This window comes from Amaranthus tricolor, chromosome 17, assembly GCF_026212465.1.
Source record: "Amaranthus tricolor cultivar Red isolate AtriRed21 chromosome 17, ASM2621246v1, whole genome shotgun sequence".
In the NCBI taxonomy this organism is placed as follows: domain Eukaryota; kingdom Viridiplantae; phylum Streptophyta; class Magnoliopsida; order Caryophyllales; family Amaranthaceae; genus Amaranthus; species Amaranthus tricolor.
The window spans coordinates 11,796,879-11,813,446 of record NC_080063.1 but is presented as its reverse complement, the minus strand read 5'-3'; the positions used below and the strand labels follow the sequence as shown (position 1 = coordinate 11,813,446).

General features: G+C 35.6%; 2 protein-coding genes across 4 annotated transcripts; one reads left to right on the top strand and one right to left on the bottom strand.

Moving 5' to 3' along the window:
* On the top strand, window positions 1-9,667 carry LOC130804861 (uncharacterized). Of its 3 annotated transcripts, none has more exons than XM_057669484.1 (10): window positions 1-230; window positions 839-899; window positions 2,638-3,904; window positions 4,253-4,371; window positions 4,614-4,738; window positions 6,730-6,829; window positions 6,937-7,014; window positions 7,238-7,321; window positions 8,104-8,189; window positions 9,362-9,667. In XM_057669484.1, exons 3-10 carry the CDS (start codon window positions 2,668-2,670, stop codon window positions 9,528-9,530), a joined length of 1,998 nt encoding a protein of 665 aa, XP_057525467.1. In that variant the 5' UTR covers window positions 1-230; window positions 839-899; window positions 2,638-2,667; the 3' UTR covers window positions 9,531-9,667. The 3 variants fall into 3 exon arrangements, with proteins under 3 accessions (XP_057525467.1, XP_057525469.1, XP_057525468.1); XM_057669485.1 differs by having other exon boundaries at window positions 61-230; window positions 2,649-3,904; XM_057669486.1 differs by lacking the exons at window positions 7,238-7,321; window positions 8,104-8,189; window positions 9,362-9,667 and adding an exon at window positions 7,119-7,199 and having other exon boundaries at window positions 59-230.
* Window positions 9,668-11,171: 1,504 nt separating this feature from the next.
* Window positions 11,172-16,292, bottom strand: LOC130804860 (uncharacterized). The gene is made up of 3 exons (XM_057669483.1): window positions 15,671-16,292; window positions 12,797-14,618; window positions 11,172-11,864 (listed from the first exon to the last, which is right to left on the bottom strand). Exons 2-3 carry the CDS (start codon window positions 14,600-14,602, stop codon window positions 11,535-11,537), a joined length of 2,136 nt encoding a protein of 711 aa, XP_057525466.1. The 5' UTR covers window positions 14,603-14,618; window positions 15,671-16,292; the 3' UTR covers window positions 11,172-11,534.
* Between the last annotated feature and the right edge of the window lie 276 nt (window positions 16,293-16,568).

The following is a 16,568-nucleotide window of genomic DNA, read 5'->3' as shown; positions in this document are numbered from 1 at the left end:
GTAGATTGCCATTTGCCACCGCTAAAAGAAAAACAAAAAAAAATTCCAAATACCACAAATAAAAAATTCCCCATTATTCAGCACTTTCAATTAATCAAGCCCAATTTCTCAATTATTATTTCTTTAGAACCCTAACATAAACCCACCAAAAATTTCCGAGTAAACGAAATGGGTTTCAACATTATCATGCAGATGCTTTCTAATACTACTGGCAACTCAATTTCATTCAGGTTTGAACTTTTACATTCCTTTATCTGAATACAATTAAATTGTTAAATCTCATCATCTGACATTAATGCATTTGAAGTTCATAATAACTAATATATTCATTTTAGTAGATTATTCATTTTGACAATGTTATTGGTACTTGTAACTTACAAGTGTTATGAATGAGAGAGTGTTCAAAACAGACACGATTACGGAACCAGATTTGACACTGCTTCAAGAATGATTTACAATTATGTAGAAAATTATGGTCACAAATTCGATTTCAAACTGACCCGAAATCAACCCGATGACCCGATTGAACGCCCCTAGCCACAATGTTTTGCAACAAGTTATTGATTTAAATCTTTTGGTTTTTAGCTATTTCTGTGATATGGTGTTGGTGGGCTTGTTTGGTTGCTGTAAATATAAGTACTCCTCTATCCACCCAAGATTACTACATTATGATATGAATGTGAGAGTTTGTGAGGTCAAATTCTAGCAATCTCGGGGGAGTAATGTTTAAATGGCATTGGGGTTCTTATACTATTATATATTTGGTGCAAAAGGTTTTCCTTTTTTTTGGCAAATATGAAGTCTGAAGATTTTGTGTTTATTTATTTCTTTATATCAGGGTGCTAATTTCAGTGATGGGTTTGCTGCATCAATGCTGATAGTTGGGATTGGAGTGAGAGGTAACTCAAGTTGTGAATTTATGATTCTGATAATTAAAGACTTTAACTTTTTGATTATTCTTTCTCTCTGTTTTGAGTTCTGGTTTGCATTTGGTCAAACGTGTTTTTCATGTGGTTTTCAAATTCATTTGCCTGTTGGAATTGAAGTTTAGACTTGACAAAATTTCTCTACAAATTTATTAAAGGTTTGAGATATCCTTCTTCAAGAATAATGTACTCCGCAATCCCTCTCACTTTGCTACATTTGTTGAATAAAAAGCTCTTACATTGGTTTTCCTAATGTAGCAAACTGATAGGACAGAGGAGTTGCTAGTTACTTTTACACTTTGTTTGGATCGAAAGGAATTGAAACAAAAAGAAAGTGAGGGATTTGTAGGGATATATTTTTCTTTGTTTTGTATAACAAATTTGAAGGGGTGAAATTTGTAAGGAAAGAATTTAAGAGATTAGTTCCCTTAAGTTTGTTGATGACCAAATCTCGTCAAAAGTGGATAGATTTTGATAGAAAATAGGTTTTCTCTTCCTCTCCCTCAAGGGGAGTTTTTCTTATCATTTATCCCCTTCCTTCCCCTTCCATCCCTTCTCCTTCCCTTTTTTTTTGTTTCCATCTGAAATTCTTAAACATAGTATTTAAGTTGTACATCAAGAGGACAAGGAAGAAATATGTTTTGATTAGTATATCAAGTTTTCATGTTTGAGACTTAAAATGGTTATGTTATTCTTTCTCTTGGATTTTCTTAAAGAATGCCACTTTGTGCTGTTCAATTTATACCTCTATAGTCTTTACATTAAGCTTCTTAACGGTGTTTTTCTCAATATTTGTATGGCACACGAACTGCCATTGGTGTTTAACTGAAGTCTTAGACTTCTGTCTTTTTTTGTTTCCATTCATACATCAAGCATGTTTTGGCATTAGTTTGAACCACTTTATTGGCGTGAATGTGACATCCAACGAGTGCCAAAGAGGATAGAAAGGGTCTCATAATGGAGTCCCAACAATGTAGGAAGTACTCAAAAGGGAGAGTGAGTTCCAAATATAGAACCCACTTCTATTGGAGAAAGAAAATTAATTTACAAAATGTAGAATAATTTGAGATGATTGGATATGATTCTCAAATTTTGCAGTGGATGTCTTAGTTTGTAAATGCAGTTTTGGTCATGATCCCGACAACAGTCTTGGTGATGCATTTGTAGTACTTTCAAATATTAATTAGACGTTGTGATACAGATTGAACTGACCTAAAACACGATTTTTTTTCATCATTACGATGTGGTTCTTATTTTATTCTAAATTTGAACCTTTACTACTCGATACAATACGAAGCGGTCTTGTTTTGTCACTATGCTTGACGTTGAGTCTCATCATTGAATGCAAAGAAGTAATTAAGTCGTTAAGATGGGTTTGAAATTCAATTGGAGGCTTGTCAATGGAGAGGCTCTAGAGGGTTTTTGGAAGAAGGGTTTTCTATGAGAGCATGATAATAAGTTATTACGCTTCATCTTGGCTCTTCAAGATATCTCGTCTTCTCATATCCCATTTGTTGTGTTTGAGATTAGTTAGCTATGCTGTATATCCTTTTGAGTTTATAATGACAAGGTATATTATTTTAGTTTATTACGATGATGTTTTAAGATCTAGGAGAAAATATTTTTGACACGTGTACTCCTGTAATTTACTGTGTAATGCACCTTTTTTCTGTAATCATTATTCATAATACTCTGTTTTCTCTTGCCAAAGAGCCTTTGCAGTTGCTTCAAAGTTGAAGTCATGGTGAAGTGTAATAAGTCTTCCACTCACAACCAAAAACCAGTAAAATTCAGAGCTAAATCACTTGAAGGTCCTTATTTTGAGATTGCTGATTTTTCTGGTGGAAGTTTTGATAACAGTTCATCAAACGATAACAAACATGAAAGAGAAAACTTATCATCGCTGTCTCCTAAGATTATGAGCACAAGAGATCTCATATCAACAGTCGGGCAAATATTGGATTGTGCTAGTCGCTCTCTTTCACGTTTTCAACCTAAAGAAAGCTTCGGCTCCTCAGGAACTGTCAGTGTTAAGGATAATGGTGCACATTATTTAGTTCGGAATGATAGTTTTGGCGTAATCGATTTCATAGACAGAGGATATTTTCATGTTGACGTAAACCCATCTAGCTGTTTTTCATGCATCATGCAACACAGTTTGAAATTCCAAAGAGCAGTTCGAAGGGTGCAATATAGCCCATACAATGATCATTTGATTGAGAATTTCTTATGGCAAAAGGAAGATGATAGTTTCATCAAGAACGATATCTGGTTGAAGGAGAAGAATCATGTTAATCTAGAAAATATTTGTAGCTTACTGAGTAGTTATGGGTGGATGAGCCAAATTTCAGTTTGGCCGAAGCATCGTATGTCAGAATCCAGCGAGGCCACGAATACTGTCGATGCCTTCATCTCCAAGGCTGCTGCTTGTCACCATGAAATGAGTCTAAGCAATGTCAGGCCTGGAAATTTTGATATGTGCGTTGATACACCCAACTTGAAGGATCTAATCTCTGATGGAATTGATAAGGTTATTTTACCAAGAAAAATATCTCAATCCTTTTTGTATAGGGCTAGTTTTCTTTATGAGATGCGGCATAATGATTTTGCGGCTAGTCTGTCTACAACTACGAGTTTGGAACGTCATCTGGATGGTCATGTGGAAATTGCGGTGCCAGACTGTATTCATGAGCCAAATCAATTCGATGTGGACGCTGATCATCGGTTGCATAATGAATTGAGGCAATCAGAGAAATTTCATGTTGAAGATCAACTTCAAAGTGAGAACTGCTCATCTATAACAAACAAACCGGATCCTGTACTAGCCAAACAAGAGCATGCTGTTTCTGGAGCCTTAGCTGGCATATTTGTTAGTCTGTGCTTACATCCAATAGATACAGTCAAAACTATTGTTCAATCTTGTCGACTTGGGCAAAAGCCTATTTGTTACATATGGCAATCAGTACTTTCTGAGAGAGGTACATAGTTTAAATGCACCTTTGTTGCGTTGTTATGTCCATTTGTTTTAGGCTGTGTTACTTGGACTCGGGTACTGATGTTGGTGATTGGTATGTGTCCAAGTGTCGGACGTATAAATATTCAATTTTACGCCTAAAATGAAGTGTCTAAGTGCCATACCAATGTCCAAGGATAAAGAATCGGACACAGGTACGTGAAGCAAAATGAAGAGTCCGAGTAACATAGGTTTTAGGTGAGGTTTTGGTTCAGCCATGGGTGGATTTTTGGAAGCATATAGCTTTGGTAGTCTTTCACTTTTTTGTTACGTCAAAATTATGGCCTCTCATATGGGTCTGAATCTATTTCAGGATTACCTGGACTATATCGTGGAATAACTAGCAACATCACGACATCTGCTCCTATTTCAGCTATCTATACCTTCACATATGAATCTGTGAAAGAATTCTTGCTTCCATCTCTTAGAAAGGTTTGTACCTCCATGAATTTCAATATATGTTCAATTTCAATGAGAATTAAAGTTCTGTCTGCTTAAAATTCGCAGCCTCTGGTATGAATCGTTTTGTTTCCTCTCTATAGCATACTGTGCCTTGAGTTCGACAGAAAATTTTAGCCTTGTGTGTTCACTTCAATGCTATACGAGCGTCATTTACAATAATGGTTTCTTATCGTAGTTTTCTCATGTAAACTCCACTAATTTATTGCTAGCAGGAATATTACTCTGTTGCACATTGCACTGCTGGTGCTTGTGCTAGTATTGCTACATCATTTGTGTTCACTCCGAGTGAGCGTATTAAGCAGCAGATGCAAGTCAATTCAGAGTATCGAAACTGCTGGTATTCTACAACTGTTCCTGTCTTGTGTTTCTGTTTTAATTTATTTGCTCCTTTAGTCTTGATCTTGGGGTTTCCAAAAGCACTGTGCATTTGGTTGCTTGACGTACGATTCAGTGATGCTTTAATAGCTTATCTGAAGTGAAAAGTAATATCTACTACAAAAATATAATTATTGGGCATATTTTGTCGTATTTACCTTGTCCCGTTATATAAATCAAATACATGGTTCATTGCTGAGCTTGTACATTTGTACATCTATCATCTTCCATTCAATTTAATCCTTAGAGTTTCACACACAACAATGTCATAGTTTTAATCCCGACATATATGGCCGGTTACATGAACCAAAACAAATCAATGTGAAAGATCATCGTTAACAAAGATCATACTTTACAATCCTATCGAATAACTTAGAAAATCAATTTGAATGATTACCCGAATATATTCCACTTGTCCATTCATTCCTATTTATGTCTTATACTTCTATATATTGTTATCTTTCATGTCATTCTCATTCAAGTTATCCATGTCATCGTTGACCTACCACTTCTTCTTCCAAGTTACTCAATGTTCCAACCTTTCTAGTCCTCTAATTGGTGTATTTCGCCGTCTTCTTTGCACTCGACCAACTCAAATTATGTTCTCTCATTGTCTTAATATCAACGACTTCAAGACCTTTCTTTAGGTTCCAAACACATTAATGAATTTTGCAAAGGGTGAAGCAATACGACACTTCAAAAGCCTTATTATCCCACCAATGTGAGTTTGACTATATAAATCAAACTAAATCAATGTGAGAGATATACGTCGCTAACAAAGATTATACTTTATTTTTCAATATCTAATACTCCTATTAATCTACAACCAAGAATTCGCATCCAATGATCATCCACTTGTATTCTTCTTTTCTATTCATTACTATCTATTATCATATGCCCTTGCAAATTGCATTCTTTTATTTTCCTCCTGTTATCAAAAAAATTTTCGGCATACCTCTTCGTTTTGTAAGCTCTTTGAAGTTCCGACCTTCCATTTTTCTAACTTGTTTTTTCAGTCTTCTTTGTACATGATCAAACCGACTCAAATTTTCTCTCATCTTCGTTTTATTGTTTACGGTTTCAAGACCCTTCCTGATGTTTTCATTTCAAATTATATCTATTAGGGTATGTCCACCCTTCCATTTTAACATACATATCGCAATGAACTCCATTTTCGTACAACGATATATAAATCCATGATGTGTATAATAGTGTTGCTTTAATGGCACTTGATAGAATTTTCTCTTCAACCTTAGTGACACACCGCAGTTGCATAATATTTCTGTTGCAACTTTCCACTTGAACTACCTGCACTAAATTCATGCATTACGGCTTGATAAATATTTTCGTTAGTGTGAAAATTTTGTCAATATTTTCGCTCTTGTGAAAATTTGATCCAATATACTTGAAAGTTGAAACAGTCACTTGGAATGAACTCCTTCCTATCTTGCTTTACAGCGCCTCGACTATAATATTCCGTGCCTAAACAACATTCTATATACATTGTCTTACTTCGACTTAGTTTAAATCTTTTGATGATGATGTCTTCTTTCGCATCTCTTACTTAGCATTGAACCCATATCTCTAGTTTCGTCCATTAATATGATATCATCACCAAACAACATGCACCATAAAAACCAATCGTGATCGGAAAATCTCTAGACGCTCCCCTACATGTCCTAACGTTATTTTGTACTTCCTCAATCCTCATACATATCTTATTTCATTTTTGGACAACTGGAAGATCCCAAAGAGTGGAGTGGAAGTTGTAATCGGGTCAGGCAGTATTCAAAGCTTTGAGTTCTGTACTTCTGTTGCTCTAGTTGCAATGAAGCACTTTGAAAGTTTAAAGCAACACAAGTAACTGTTATCCAAGATGTTCGTGTTTGGTTTGTACATCTCAGAACCTGAATTTTGGAAAATAAAACTTATATGCTGTATGGTTATTTCCAGGAGTGCAGTGCAGAGAATTACTGAGGTGGGAGGTCTACGATCTCTTTATGCGGGTTGGGGAGCTGTACTCTGCAGGAATGTACCACATTCGATCATCAAAGTTAGACCTTTTGTCAACTCAAAATTTCTTACAATTTACGCTTCAGTTATACAAGGTTTAAACTCTAAGAAGTCAACTCATAAATGGTTTTATGCTTCTCTTTGCAGTTCTACACATATGAAAGCTTGAAGCGCATGCTCATGTCTTCACAATCTCCTGATGACCAGCCGAGCACTTTGCAAACGGTTTGTTTTTATCTGTTTGCATGTATAAATATGATGTCCTTGTGAAGCTTCTTAAGCGCATTGCTTTTTAGTGTTCAGTAAACTTGAATAGTGTTTTTGAACAGTTACATTTGATCAAGAGTATCAATACATTAGCTATGAAAACGCTCTACCTATTTCTGTTCGTATAATATGTACGTGGTTGATGGTTCATTAACTTCTTCGTTCTGAAAACCTTATATAGCTGTTATGTGGAGGACTGGCTGGATCTACTGCTGCTTTGTTTTCTACTCCATTTGATGTTGTGAAAACAAAGTTACAGACTCAGGTTTGTTGACTATTTATGTTTTTTGCTATGTTACTTGGAGTCGGGTACGGGTATCTGATGTGGGTTTGGATCCTATTGTCCAGTACGACTATTTTAGTAGTGATAACTTCTTTTAGTCTATGGCACAAGACAGAACAGTTGGGCAACCTTTCATCTTATAACCTAGCCGGTAACGCAGAAACCGCTACCTTGCGAGGTGTGGCGACTGTTACGGACCGTTTGGTAGGTGGTAATAAACGGTGGTAATGAGAATGGAAACTAGTGTAATTTTGGTTGAAAAATCTCTTGGCTATTTTGATGGTCATGCTTGTCCAACTTCGGTTATCTTATTTTCTTCATAAATTTCATTCCAATGCATTACCATTGGGGGAGGTGGTATTAAGTGGTAATGGAAATTTGTGAATAAAAAACTTTTTTTTGACCAAAATTTCATCACTACGGGAATGACATGGAACTTTTAAGAGATTTTACACTATAAATCATTTCCATTACCACCATTTGGTACCATTAACCAAACGGGCTGTAAATGCAATCGCTACGGCATTGATGATTTTTTTTCTATGTTCACAACACACTTCACTGCATAAAATATTAAAATAAGGCTAATGGGCAATATGTGCAACTTTTTGGGCTCATGAAGTTGTGTTTTAAACTTTCTCTACTCTCTCCATGTAACTAAAACAACCTGTATGATACTTTGATTGTTTTCCTTGTACTCTTGTGGTACTTTATACTATAATCCATTGGGTTGTGAGTTGTGACGTATAAATTTATTGAAGCAGATGCCTGGTTCTATACGAAGATATGATAGCATTCTTAACGCCCTTCAAGATATACAAGAGCATGAAGGTATTAGAGGTCTTTACAGGTACTGTTTTCTGAACAATTTTCTTTTTGGCAACTTGTAAGGGTTTAAAGAGGAAATGGATCGTCTTGTGGTGGGCTCAACCTTTTGAGTGTCCTATTTAGTGTTTTAATAATCATTAATCATGCTCAAAAAGCACAGATTAATTTATTTAACAATCTAATTGTCCTATTCACAGATGTTATGTTGAATCTTTTCATTCCTTAGCTTTTGTAGGTTAATTATTTTTAATTTCAAAACTTTGACTTGTAGAATAAGCAAAACCATTATGTGCTTAAGTTAGTGGCTATTGTCTATACAAAGTAGAAACACAAAATAGCACAACCTAAAGAAAAGTACGTACCTATAAGATGTTGGAGAGGTTTCTTTGCTTTAGAAACTCAACCTTTCTCTCTTGGCTTTTTTTCGGATAAGGTGGAGAATCCCCTACAGGCAAGGGGAATGGGATATTAATTTTTCTTGAAAGTAGTGAGAATCAAACTTTAATTACAAGGGTGAAAGTTAGAGGTATTCATTAGGGTCATCGGGTTGATTTCAGATCATGCGCTTCGGGTCGGTTCAAAATCGGGTTTGGTGTTCATATTGGTTTTTACGTAATTGTAAATCCATTTTTATGTGGGGTCTCAGTTACGAAGTTGGGTGAATATCGGGTTGTTGGGTCTGTTTTGAACACCTCTAGTGAAAACGAAAGCCTTCAACCACTAGGCCAACCCATAATTCTCTACTCTTGACTTTAAAATTTGTTTATTACTAGATAATGCTCGTGTGATGTACGGTTTTATTAAAATTTCTAACATATTTGTATAAACTAAGATTTTGTAATCATTTAATAATAAAATTGAAAAGATTTTATAAATAATTGAAAAAAAAGAAATAAAATAGATGGTTTTCTAATACATTAAATAATATACGTATTTAACCTAAAAAGTAAAAAATCAATCAATATGAATAATATTATAGTCATAATTACAAAGTAGTAAAGTTAAAGATATAAATATTAGTCATAATTACAATGACATCATTATTGAGTTTTAGAGGGAAAACTTTTGTTGAAGTTGTGACATCTAAGCAATTTTAAAAAGTGATGATGTCATTCGTGTTTTGTTTTAGTAATAGATATAAATAAATAGATTGATTGGAAATTTCTGATCAAATATTACCATTTTTGTTATTAGGGGTTTGATTCCCCGACTTGCTATGTGTATGTCCCAAGGAGCATTGTTTTTTGCGTCATACGAATTTTTCAAGAGTTTCTTATCATTGGAGCTTCGCCAACGTAAAGCCGAGACGCTGCATCATAAACAGGACAGTGAAGATGATCCATTATTATCAATTATAGATTAGTTTTACAAGATTTGTCTATCTATTCGTTCGATTATTTTGTTTAGGAGCGTTGTACACTCTTTTTTGCTTATACATGTACTTCAACTCACAAATATATCCTAAGCTATTTTACTGTATATAAGTAGATTCTTTACAAAGTGTATAACTCTGAGAACTCGGCTTATACACTTATTGTAACATCCCGGCCCAACGGACCACCGGTGACTACTAATGAAAACTGTAGACTGGCCCTACAGATCAACACAAGTCTTTCCTGCGCACTTTAACCTCACTCGTGCGCGCCTGGAAAAACTTCCCAGGAGGACAGCCATCTTAAGATCGCTCCCCACCAAACACGCTTAACTGTAAAGTTCTTAGCAAATGGGCTCCTATGAAAAGATGTACATTGTTGATATGAGTAGTCTATCAATCTTTTTTTCTAAAAGCTTAATTAGAGGTATCGCACTTATATTTTTTGACGAAAGACGGATTGAGTTTTATGTGTTCGATTAGTTGCAATTCTGTCGAGTTGCATTACCTTCGTTTAATTCTTGATCAAAATACTAATCTGGGCAGGTAATGAAATCTTCTTCCACATAGATAATAGACTGCTTATCTTTTAAATAATCATAGTATATTACTTCCCCTAAAATAACTTCTATTATAATATTTAAATCTATTTTGCAAAATGAAACATTTAGGCTCATTTTGATTTTTGATATGCTTTTTAGCTATATTTACGGTAATTTAACCATTTTGGTTGTGTATGCGAGATTCAGCAATTCATGTTCACTTTAGAGGTTGTTTGGTATGAAAAATATTATTTTCTTAACTATTTTTCATGAAAATTATTCAATGAAAAATGCTAATTTTATATTATCTTCACTTGTGAGTACAAGGAAATTTGGTTTTCTTCTAGTTTTGAAGAAAAATGTTTAAAAAATGATGAAAATCATTGACACGAATTTTCTATTTTAATACTCTTCTTAAAACAAACAACAAAAAAGAAAATAAAAAATCAGGAACTCATTTTATCACCAAATATTTTTAAGGTTAAGGAATATAATCATAGTTATAGTCATCAACTCAATATTTTTCATAAGTCGAAATCTAAAAAGGGAAGAAGATAGCGGATGTATCATACTCGTACTCCTTCCAAATAGAAAACAAAGAGAAATATAAAATAGGATAAATAAAATATGACTATTTAATAAGAAATTCACCTTTGTTAAAGAAGTACTTGAAACCCACCAACAAATCAAACTTGCAGCTGATGTAACATCAGTTTTGCTTCCAAGTCACGAAAAGAAAGTCAAGACCTGTGTAAAAATAAGAACGTATCGCGTCGGTTTTCAAAACAAATGAACTGATATTTCTTGCGTTGTAAAGGTGTTAAAAACCTCATTTTGGACCGTATCAAAGGATATCTTATAATACGACTGATATTTAGGCGTTACGATAACCGCATCACTCTTGTTACCGCATCATCGTTTCGTTACTGTAATCGCCACCGTTACCGCGTTTTCTCACTATGGTTAAAACTCGGGAGTCAGGAACCTTAATCCCGAGAGATTGGACTCGACACCATGCATCCATCATACATACAGAAGAGAAAAAAGCAGAAGGAAGCCATAATGGCATGATCAAGGACTCAAAGCAGAATTCACTGTGCATGAAATTACTTCACTAGAAGATTTTATTATATTATTTGCAATACAGATTTGCTAAAATACAAAAGTTTTTGTTTTAGCTACATTTAACTAATCTCTCCCTCTAGCTTCCCATATAAATTACAAAAATTGAATGTAAATGATGAACAGATGCAAAAAAAGAGTCCAAAACAGCAAAAACCTTGCTATTCTGCACCTAAACCGATCACACGATGCTAACCCCTGCTATGAACTACCAAATATGGACAGAATGTTTCTTTTTCGACTCTTATTCTCCGCTTTCAGTTGATCGTTGGAGTTTTACCGTTCATCCAATATCAAACTACTTGGAGTTTCGCCGATAAAACTGGCTGAGCTAAACTCGGGCAATAGGAGAAAAGGGTGGATTGAGCACAAAAGATGGCTGATTTTGTCCTGCTCGCTTCGCAGCTTTCTTCTTTTCCTCCTCCGTAACAGCTTCTATCAATATTTTCACTTCATCCTCAACCAGGACTTTTACGGAGCTACATTGCAACAACTCCTTGCTTTTCTCTTGCTCGACCAGGCTTGAAGCGTCTGTTGTGTGCATAATAGCAACACAGACAGCAAAAGCCTGTAAAACGGATAGTTGTGCATGGAAGTCGACAGCATATTTCCCTTTCTCGGTGATTGATATCGTCAAAGCTGGCATGTTTTCTTTTCCTCCCTATAAAACGAAAATTGAATTTGATTAAACGACATCAAAGTGAAACAAAAACAACTAAGGTATCCGTGATTCAGCTATACATTATATCTATGTACTCCATCCATCTTTCTTTCGGCTAATCAATGCTTATGCTTGGCCAAAAAAATTCACTAGTGAAGGAATACTCTTCTTACATTTATCAAGGGAGAAAGTACGCCACTTTTGTGGTGATCTACACCTTAATTTTAAAAAGCGCAAGGTGCACCGAGTTGCTAAAGGCCCTTAACGCCTAGGCGCAAAGCGCAAGGCGAAGGCGTAAGCTTTTTGTATGTGAAGCGTACTTTTTCGCTAAAGCTTAAAAATCAATTTTAAAACATAAATCAAACAACATGATATTCATATTTTAGTATCAACAAGCTTGAAAACATTTATTAATCTTGCGGTAAATACCACTTTAACACAAAACTGTTACAATAAGAGTACAAAGAATTGCAAAAGTCATTTTCTTCTTTAAATGCTTTTTGTTTTTCTTAAAGCAACGGTTTTTTAAACTCCATAATCAAGTAAATTTGGGTTTCGATATTACTTCTTTTTTAAAACGAACAAGCATAAGTTAATAACCGAACCCAACAAGGAGGCGCACCAGACGCACAAGGTGTGAAGCGCATTGAGGCCCCCAAAGCACACACCTCTTGTAGTGGCCTTTGCCTCACCTAGTGGAGGCATTTTCAGCCGAGACTGAGCTCGAGGCGCACAAGGCGCAAAGCGAGGCGCACTTTTTAAACTAAGATCTACACAAGGGTATTTTGGATGCCCTCATCAAATTTAAAGGGCAAAAATTAAAATCACTTTTAAAGATCTACTATAGCAAGTAAAAAGCCAATGAAAGACTTGTAACAATATACTATGAACTGAGAGAAGTCCCAAGTTTTTTCCATAAGAGAAAATTATACCTGAACATAAAGTTTTAGAGGGTCATCCTTTTTCAAATGGGAATGCTCATCCGTGCATTTCGTTGGATTCCCAAAGACAAGAAGTGGGCAACCAATATCCCATCCACCGCAATCACACCCTCCACCGAGCCTCCATCTATCGAGCAACGGAGAAGGTCCTCTACTTTCACCACTAGTCGGCAACCCATGGTTTCCCATTGGGGTCACTACATTGATCTTAACTTGGTTACTATCGTCACGTGTGTCCTTCGTAACCTGCTCACTAAGCTTATCCCCTTTTCTGTACTTTAAGCTTTCCCTTTTCTCAAAAGGAGCTTGAACCACAACAGCTGCAGCTTCAAAGCTCGGTCGCAAATCATTCGGTGCCCATGGGTAAGGTGACGAGTTATCCAAACCATGATGGTCACTCGTTGTAGGCTGTTTCGGCTTTGAAAGATCAAATAAATCATCCAACTCGATGTTTCCTTCTGACGACCTATCATTTGAAGCATCGAAAACCTTGGGAGGATTTTCGTTGCAGTTAGTATCTTCATCAGCAGTAATATTTCTTCTTGCATGACCAATATCGTACAACACAAACTCGGTCATCATCGAGTTACTAAAATCACCGCCACCTCTAATCTCTGAACAAAGATAGCATGAAACCTGCATTTGCCCAACCATTAGAGAATCTTTATCAATGTACTTCATTCCCCACCCACTTGCATTACTTCTCTTCCTTCCTTGAACAGAATGAAAAGTATACACCCAATTAAGTGCATTTTCGGCCTTCCATGTTTTGGCCACAAACAAATCTTCCAAGTGTGCCATCGAGAACTCGAAATATGGCACTCCATGCTTCTGTTCCATCTTGAGATTGCCTCTAAGATGGGCAGGTGAGCATGGCTCGACAGCCTGCTGTCGCACTTTTGTCAAAGGAAGGGTTCCAATCTCTACATTTGGTACAACACTTGAAAAATCATGTAACAAGGATTTTCGTAGAGTTTTAGTTTTCCCCATATCTCCTAGGCTCAATGATTTGGCATCATTTGAAGGCGTTCGCTGAGATTTAGATTTCGTAAAAGGATCGAACATTTTTTTCAAACGGGTTTTAGGGCTTCCTTTCGTACTATCCCCTTCTGAATGAGTCGGGGAATGTGGAATTGCAAGCTTAGCAGATAGAGACTTGTTTAAGGCGAGTGAATCTCTCTCCTTGAGGACATTACCGTTATTTGACGGACCCTTAACTTGTTCACAAATGAACTTCCGATTATCCATCAAATCTCTCTCAGCAGACGATCCACAATTGGTTGGCCTTTCTTTCAAATCCATACTACACGGCTGTTTAGGAAGCTTCGTGGAAGAAACTGCGTCAGAAGACATTATTGATGATCTCTTTTGATCGAGCTCAGCTTCCTCATCCGACCCACAAATCGAATCAAGAATACTAAAAGAAAAGGGTGCCTCACTATCGAGTGAAAACTCGACTTTTTTTCTACCACCACGAGTTTCTGACCTTCTAGAATTCCTCTCAGTGGTGCTCTGATAAACAGAACCACGTCTCCTCGGGACTTCATTGCATTCTAATTCAACATTCTCCGATGGAAGATTCTTACAGGAAACACTTCGATAATTCCGAAACTTAATTTCGGTAAATCCTTCTCCTTCCAAACTTATTAAATCATAACCATCATTCTTGGAACTGTGTCTTCCTTTTCTACTCCTACGCTCGCCTTTTTTCTCAGGATGTGGTACGGATAGAACGGTTCGAGGACTTCGACCTACTTTGCAGTATTTATCAAATTCCAACTCCATATTTACACCCATTAAGACAACTAAAATTCTGCAAGAAAAAATAAATTCACAATCAGAATCAGTTAAAATGCACACTAGGATCCAGAATCTGCAGTAAAACTGACAAATTTTGTGGGCACATTATAATCAATAACATTGAAACAAATGGGTGTTTGGCAAACCGCTCTTAGCTAATAGCTTATTGGAGTGGCTGATTTTACCAACTAATTTGATAATCTGATTTTGAACACGCCGATGGGAGCAACTTATTGTAAATTAGTTGATTTATAATGACAAGTTGTTTCAACCAGCTATTTACCACACCCAACCAATCTATCTGTGGCTAAATAAGCTAACATTGCTCAACAAACTACTTTGCCAAAATAACATTGAAACAAAAGGAGTGTTGGGCAAACGACTCTTAGCTAATAGCTGATTAAAGCAGTTGATTTTACCAACTTATTTGACAATTTTATTTTGAACACGCTGATGCGAGCAACTTGTCAATTAGTTGATTGACTTGATTCATAACAACAAACTGTTTCAACCAGCTATTTACCACACCCAACCAATCTATCAATAGCTAAATATGCTAACATTGCTCAACAAACTATTTTGCCAAAATCCCCAAAGTAAACAAGAGTAAATTATGGATTGTCTATTATCATTTATATACTTTTCATTTGAGAGAATAATTACCCTTATTCAAGTGAAAATGCATTTACTTTTCTCTTACTGAGGTAATGCCCTAAACAAGCAAAAATCAAGCAACCAAGAAAACACCAGCATCATGCAAAGACAGAAGATTTTGCAAACAACCCTTCACTTAAACTTACAGTACCATTGTATGCTCCATTTGTGAAACAAACAATCCAAGACTCATTTTTTCTCAAGAACCCAGAAACAAATAGAAAATGCCAGACACCAATTTTAACTCAGAGCTTCCATTAGATAAAAAAATTCAATCTTCAGAGTAGGAACAATGATTAAGCTAGATCAATGAATCTAAAAAGAAATGATCTTTAAGGGTTTTTACAATCTACAAGGACTCACTTAATAAATCTTAGCAAACAAACATTAGCACAAATCAAAAGGGATTACCTTTAATTACACTTGCATTCCAAGCCAGAAAAAAGAGTCCCATTATGTGCTTTCAACAACAGTGTATACCCCACCTTAGATCTCACACTCCACAGAAGTGAACCAAAAGAAAAACCCAACAAAAGCACCAATAAATAAAATAATTTCATTCAATATCTTGAGCTTCAAGCCATTATTAAGTATTCTAAATACCCTTGTAAGATTAATCAACAAGAGAACCCACTTGAGTAACCAATCAACAAAGCTCCCAAAAACTGTATATATTTCATCAGAAGAACATTACACAGGCAAGCAGGAAAAGGAGTAGTAGTACTAATCTATAGCAATAATTTGACCCAAAAAGGTGAGTTTTTTGAGGGAGAAACAAATGAAAGAAAGGTAGAGAGAGGAAGAGCATGCCTTGTAATAAGGAAGAGAGAGAAAATACCAATAAAGAGTGGAGATTTAGAGAGAGAAAGAGGGACAATAGAGCAGCTGTGGGTTCAGTTGATGTCCATTAAAGTAAGTAAGTAACCATGCCATTCAAATTCATCATTTTGCTAGTATTTGCTAATGGTGATGTTTTTGGCACTTATTAGTTATTACCCTCTTTTTTCACTTTAAAATTTTCTTTCCTTTTTTATAAAATATTTTGGGCAATTCTCTTCTTTCAAGAATCAAAGATGCTATTTTTTTGGGTATAGTCTTGGACCCTGGGCACATTCAACCAGTACTGTAGTGTGGGGTAGTGGACACTTTCGGATAAAAAGACAATTTTACCCCATATTGCTATATTCCGCAAATAAAATACATTGTGATACTAAGACTTAAATATAGCAATTTTAACGGAACCGTCTAGAAGTATATTATCAAAAAATATTGTTTTATTGAATTTGCAATATAAAAAAGTTTTGTGACG

What these genes read in the sequence shown, in the direction of transcription:
- LOC130804860 (XM_057669483.1), bottom strand. Translation starts at nt 14,602, where the DNA reads ATGGGTGTAAATATGGAGTTGGAATTTGATAAATACTGCAAAGTAGGT. An exon ending in CTCTAAAACTTTATGTTCAG is followed by an intron (nt 11,865 to 12,796) that starts GTATAATTTTCT and finishes TTCGTTTTATAG; the next exon opens with GGAGGAAAAGAAAACATGCC.
- LOC130804861 (XM_057669484.1), top strand. Translation starts at nt 2,668, where the DNA reads ATGGTGAAGTGTAATAAGTCTTCCACTCACAACCAAAAACCAGTAAAA. An exon ending in ATCAGTACTTTCTGAGAGAG is followed by an intron (nt 3,905 to 4,252) that starts GTACATAGTTTA and finishes AATCTATTTCAG; the next exon opens with GATTACCTGGACTATATCGT. An exon ending in GGTATTAGAGGTCTTTACAG is followed by an intron (nt 8,190 to 9,361) that starts GTACTGTTTTCT and finishes TTTTGTTATTAG; the next exon opens with GGGTTTGATTCCCCGACTTG.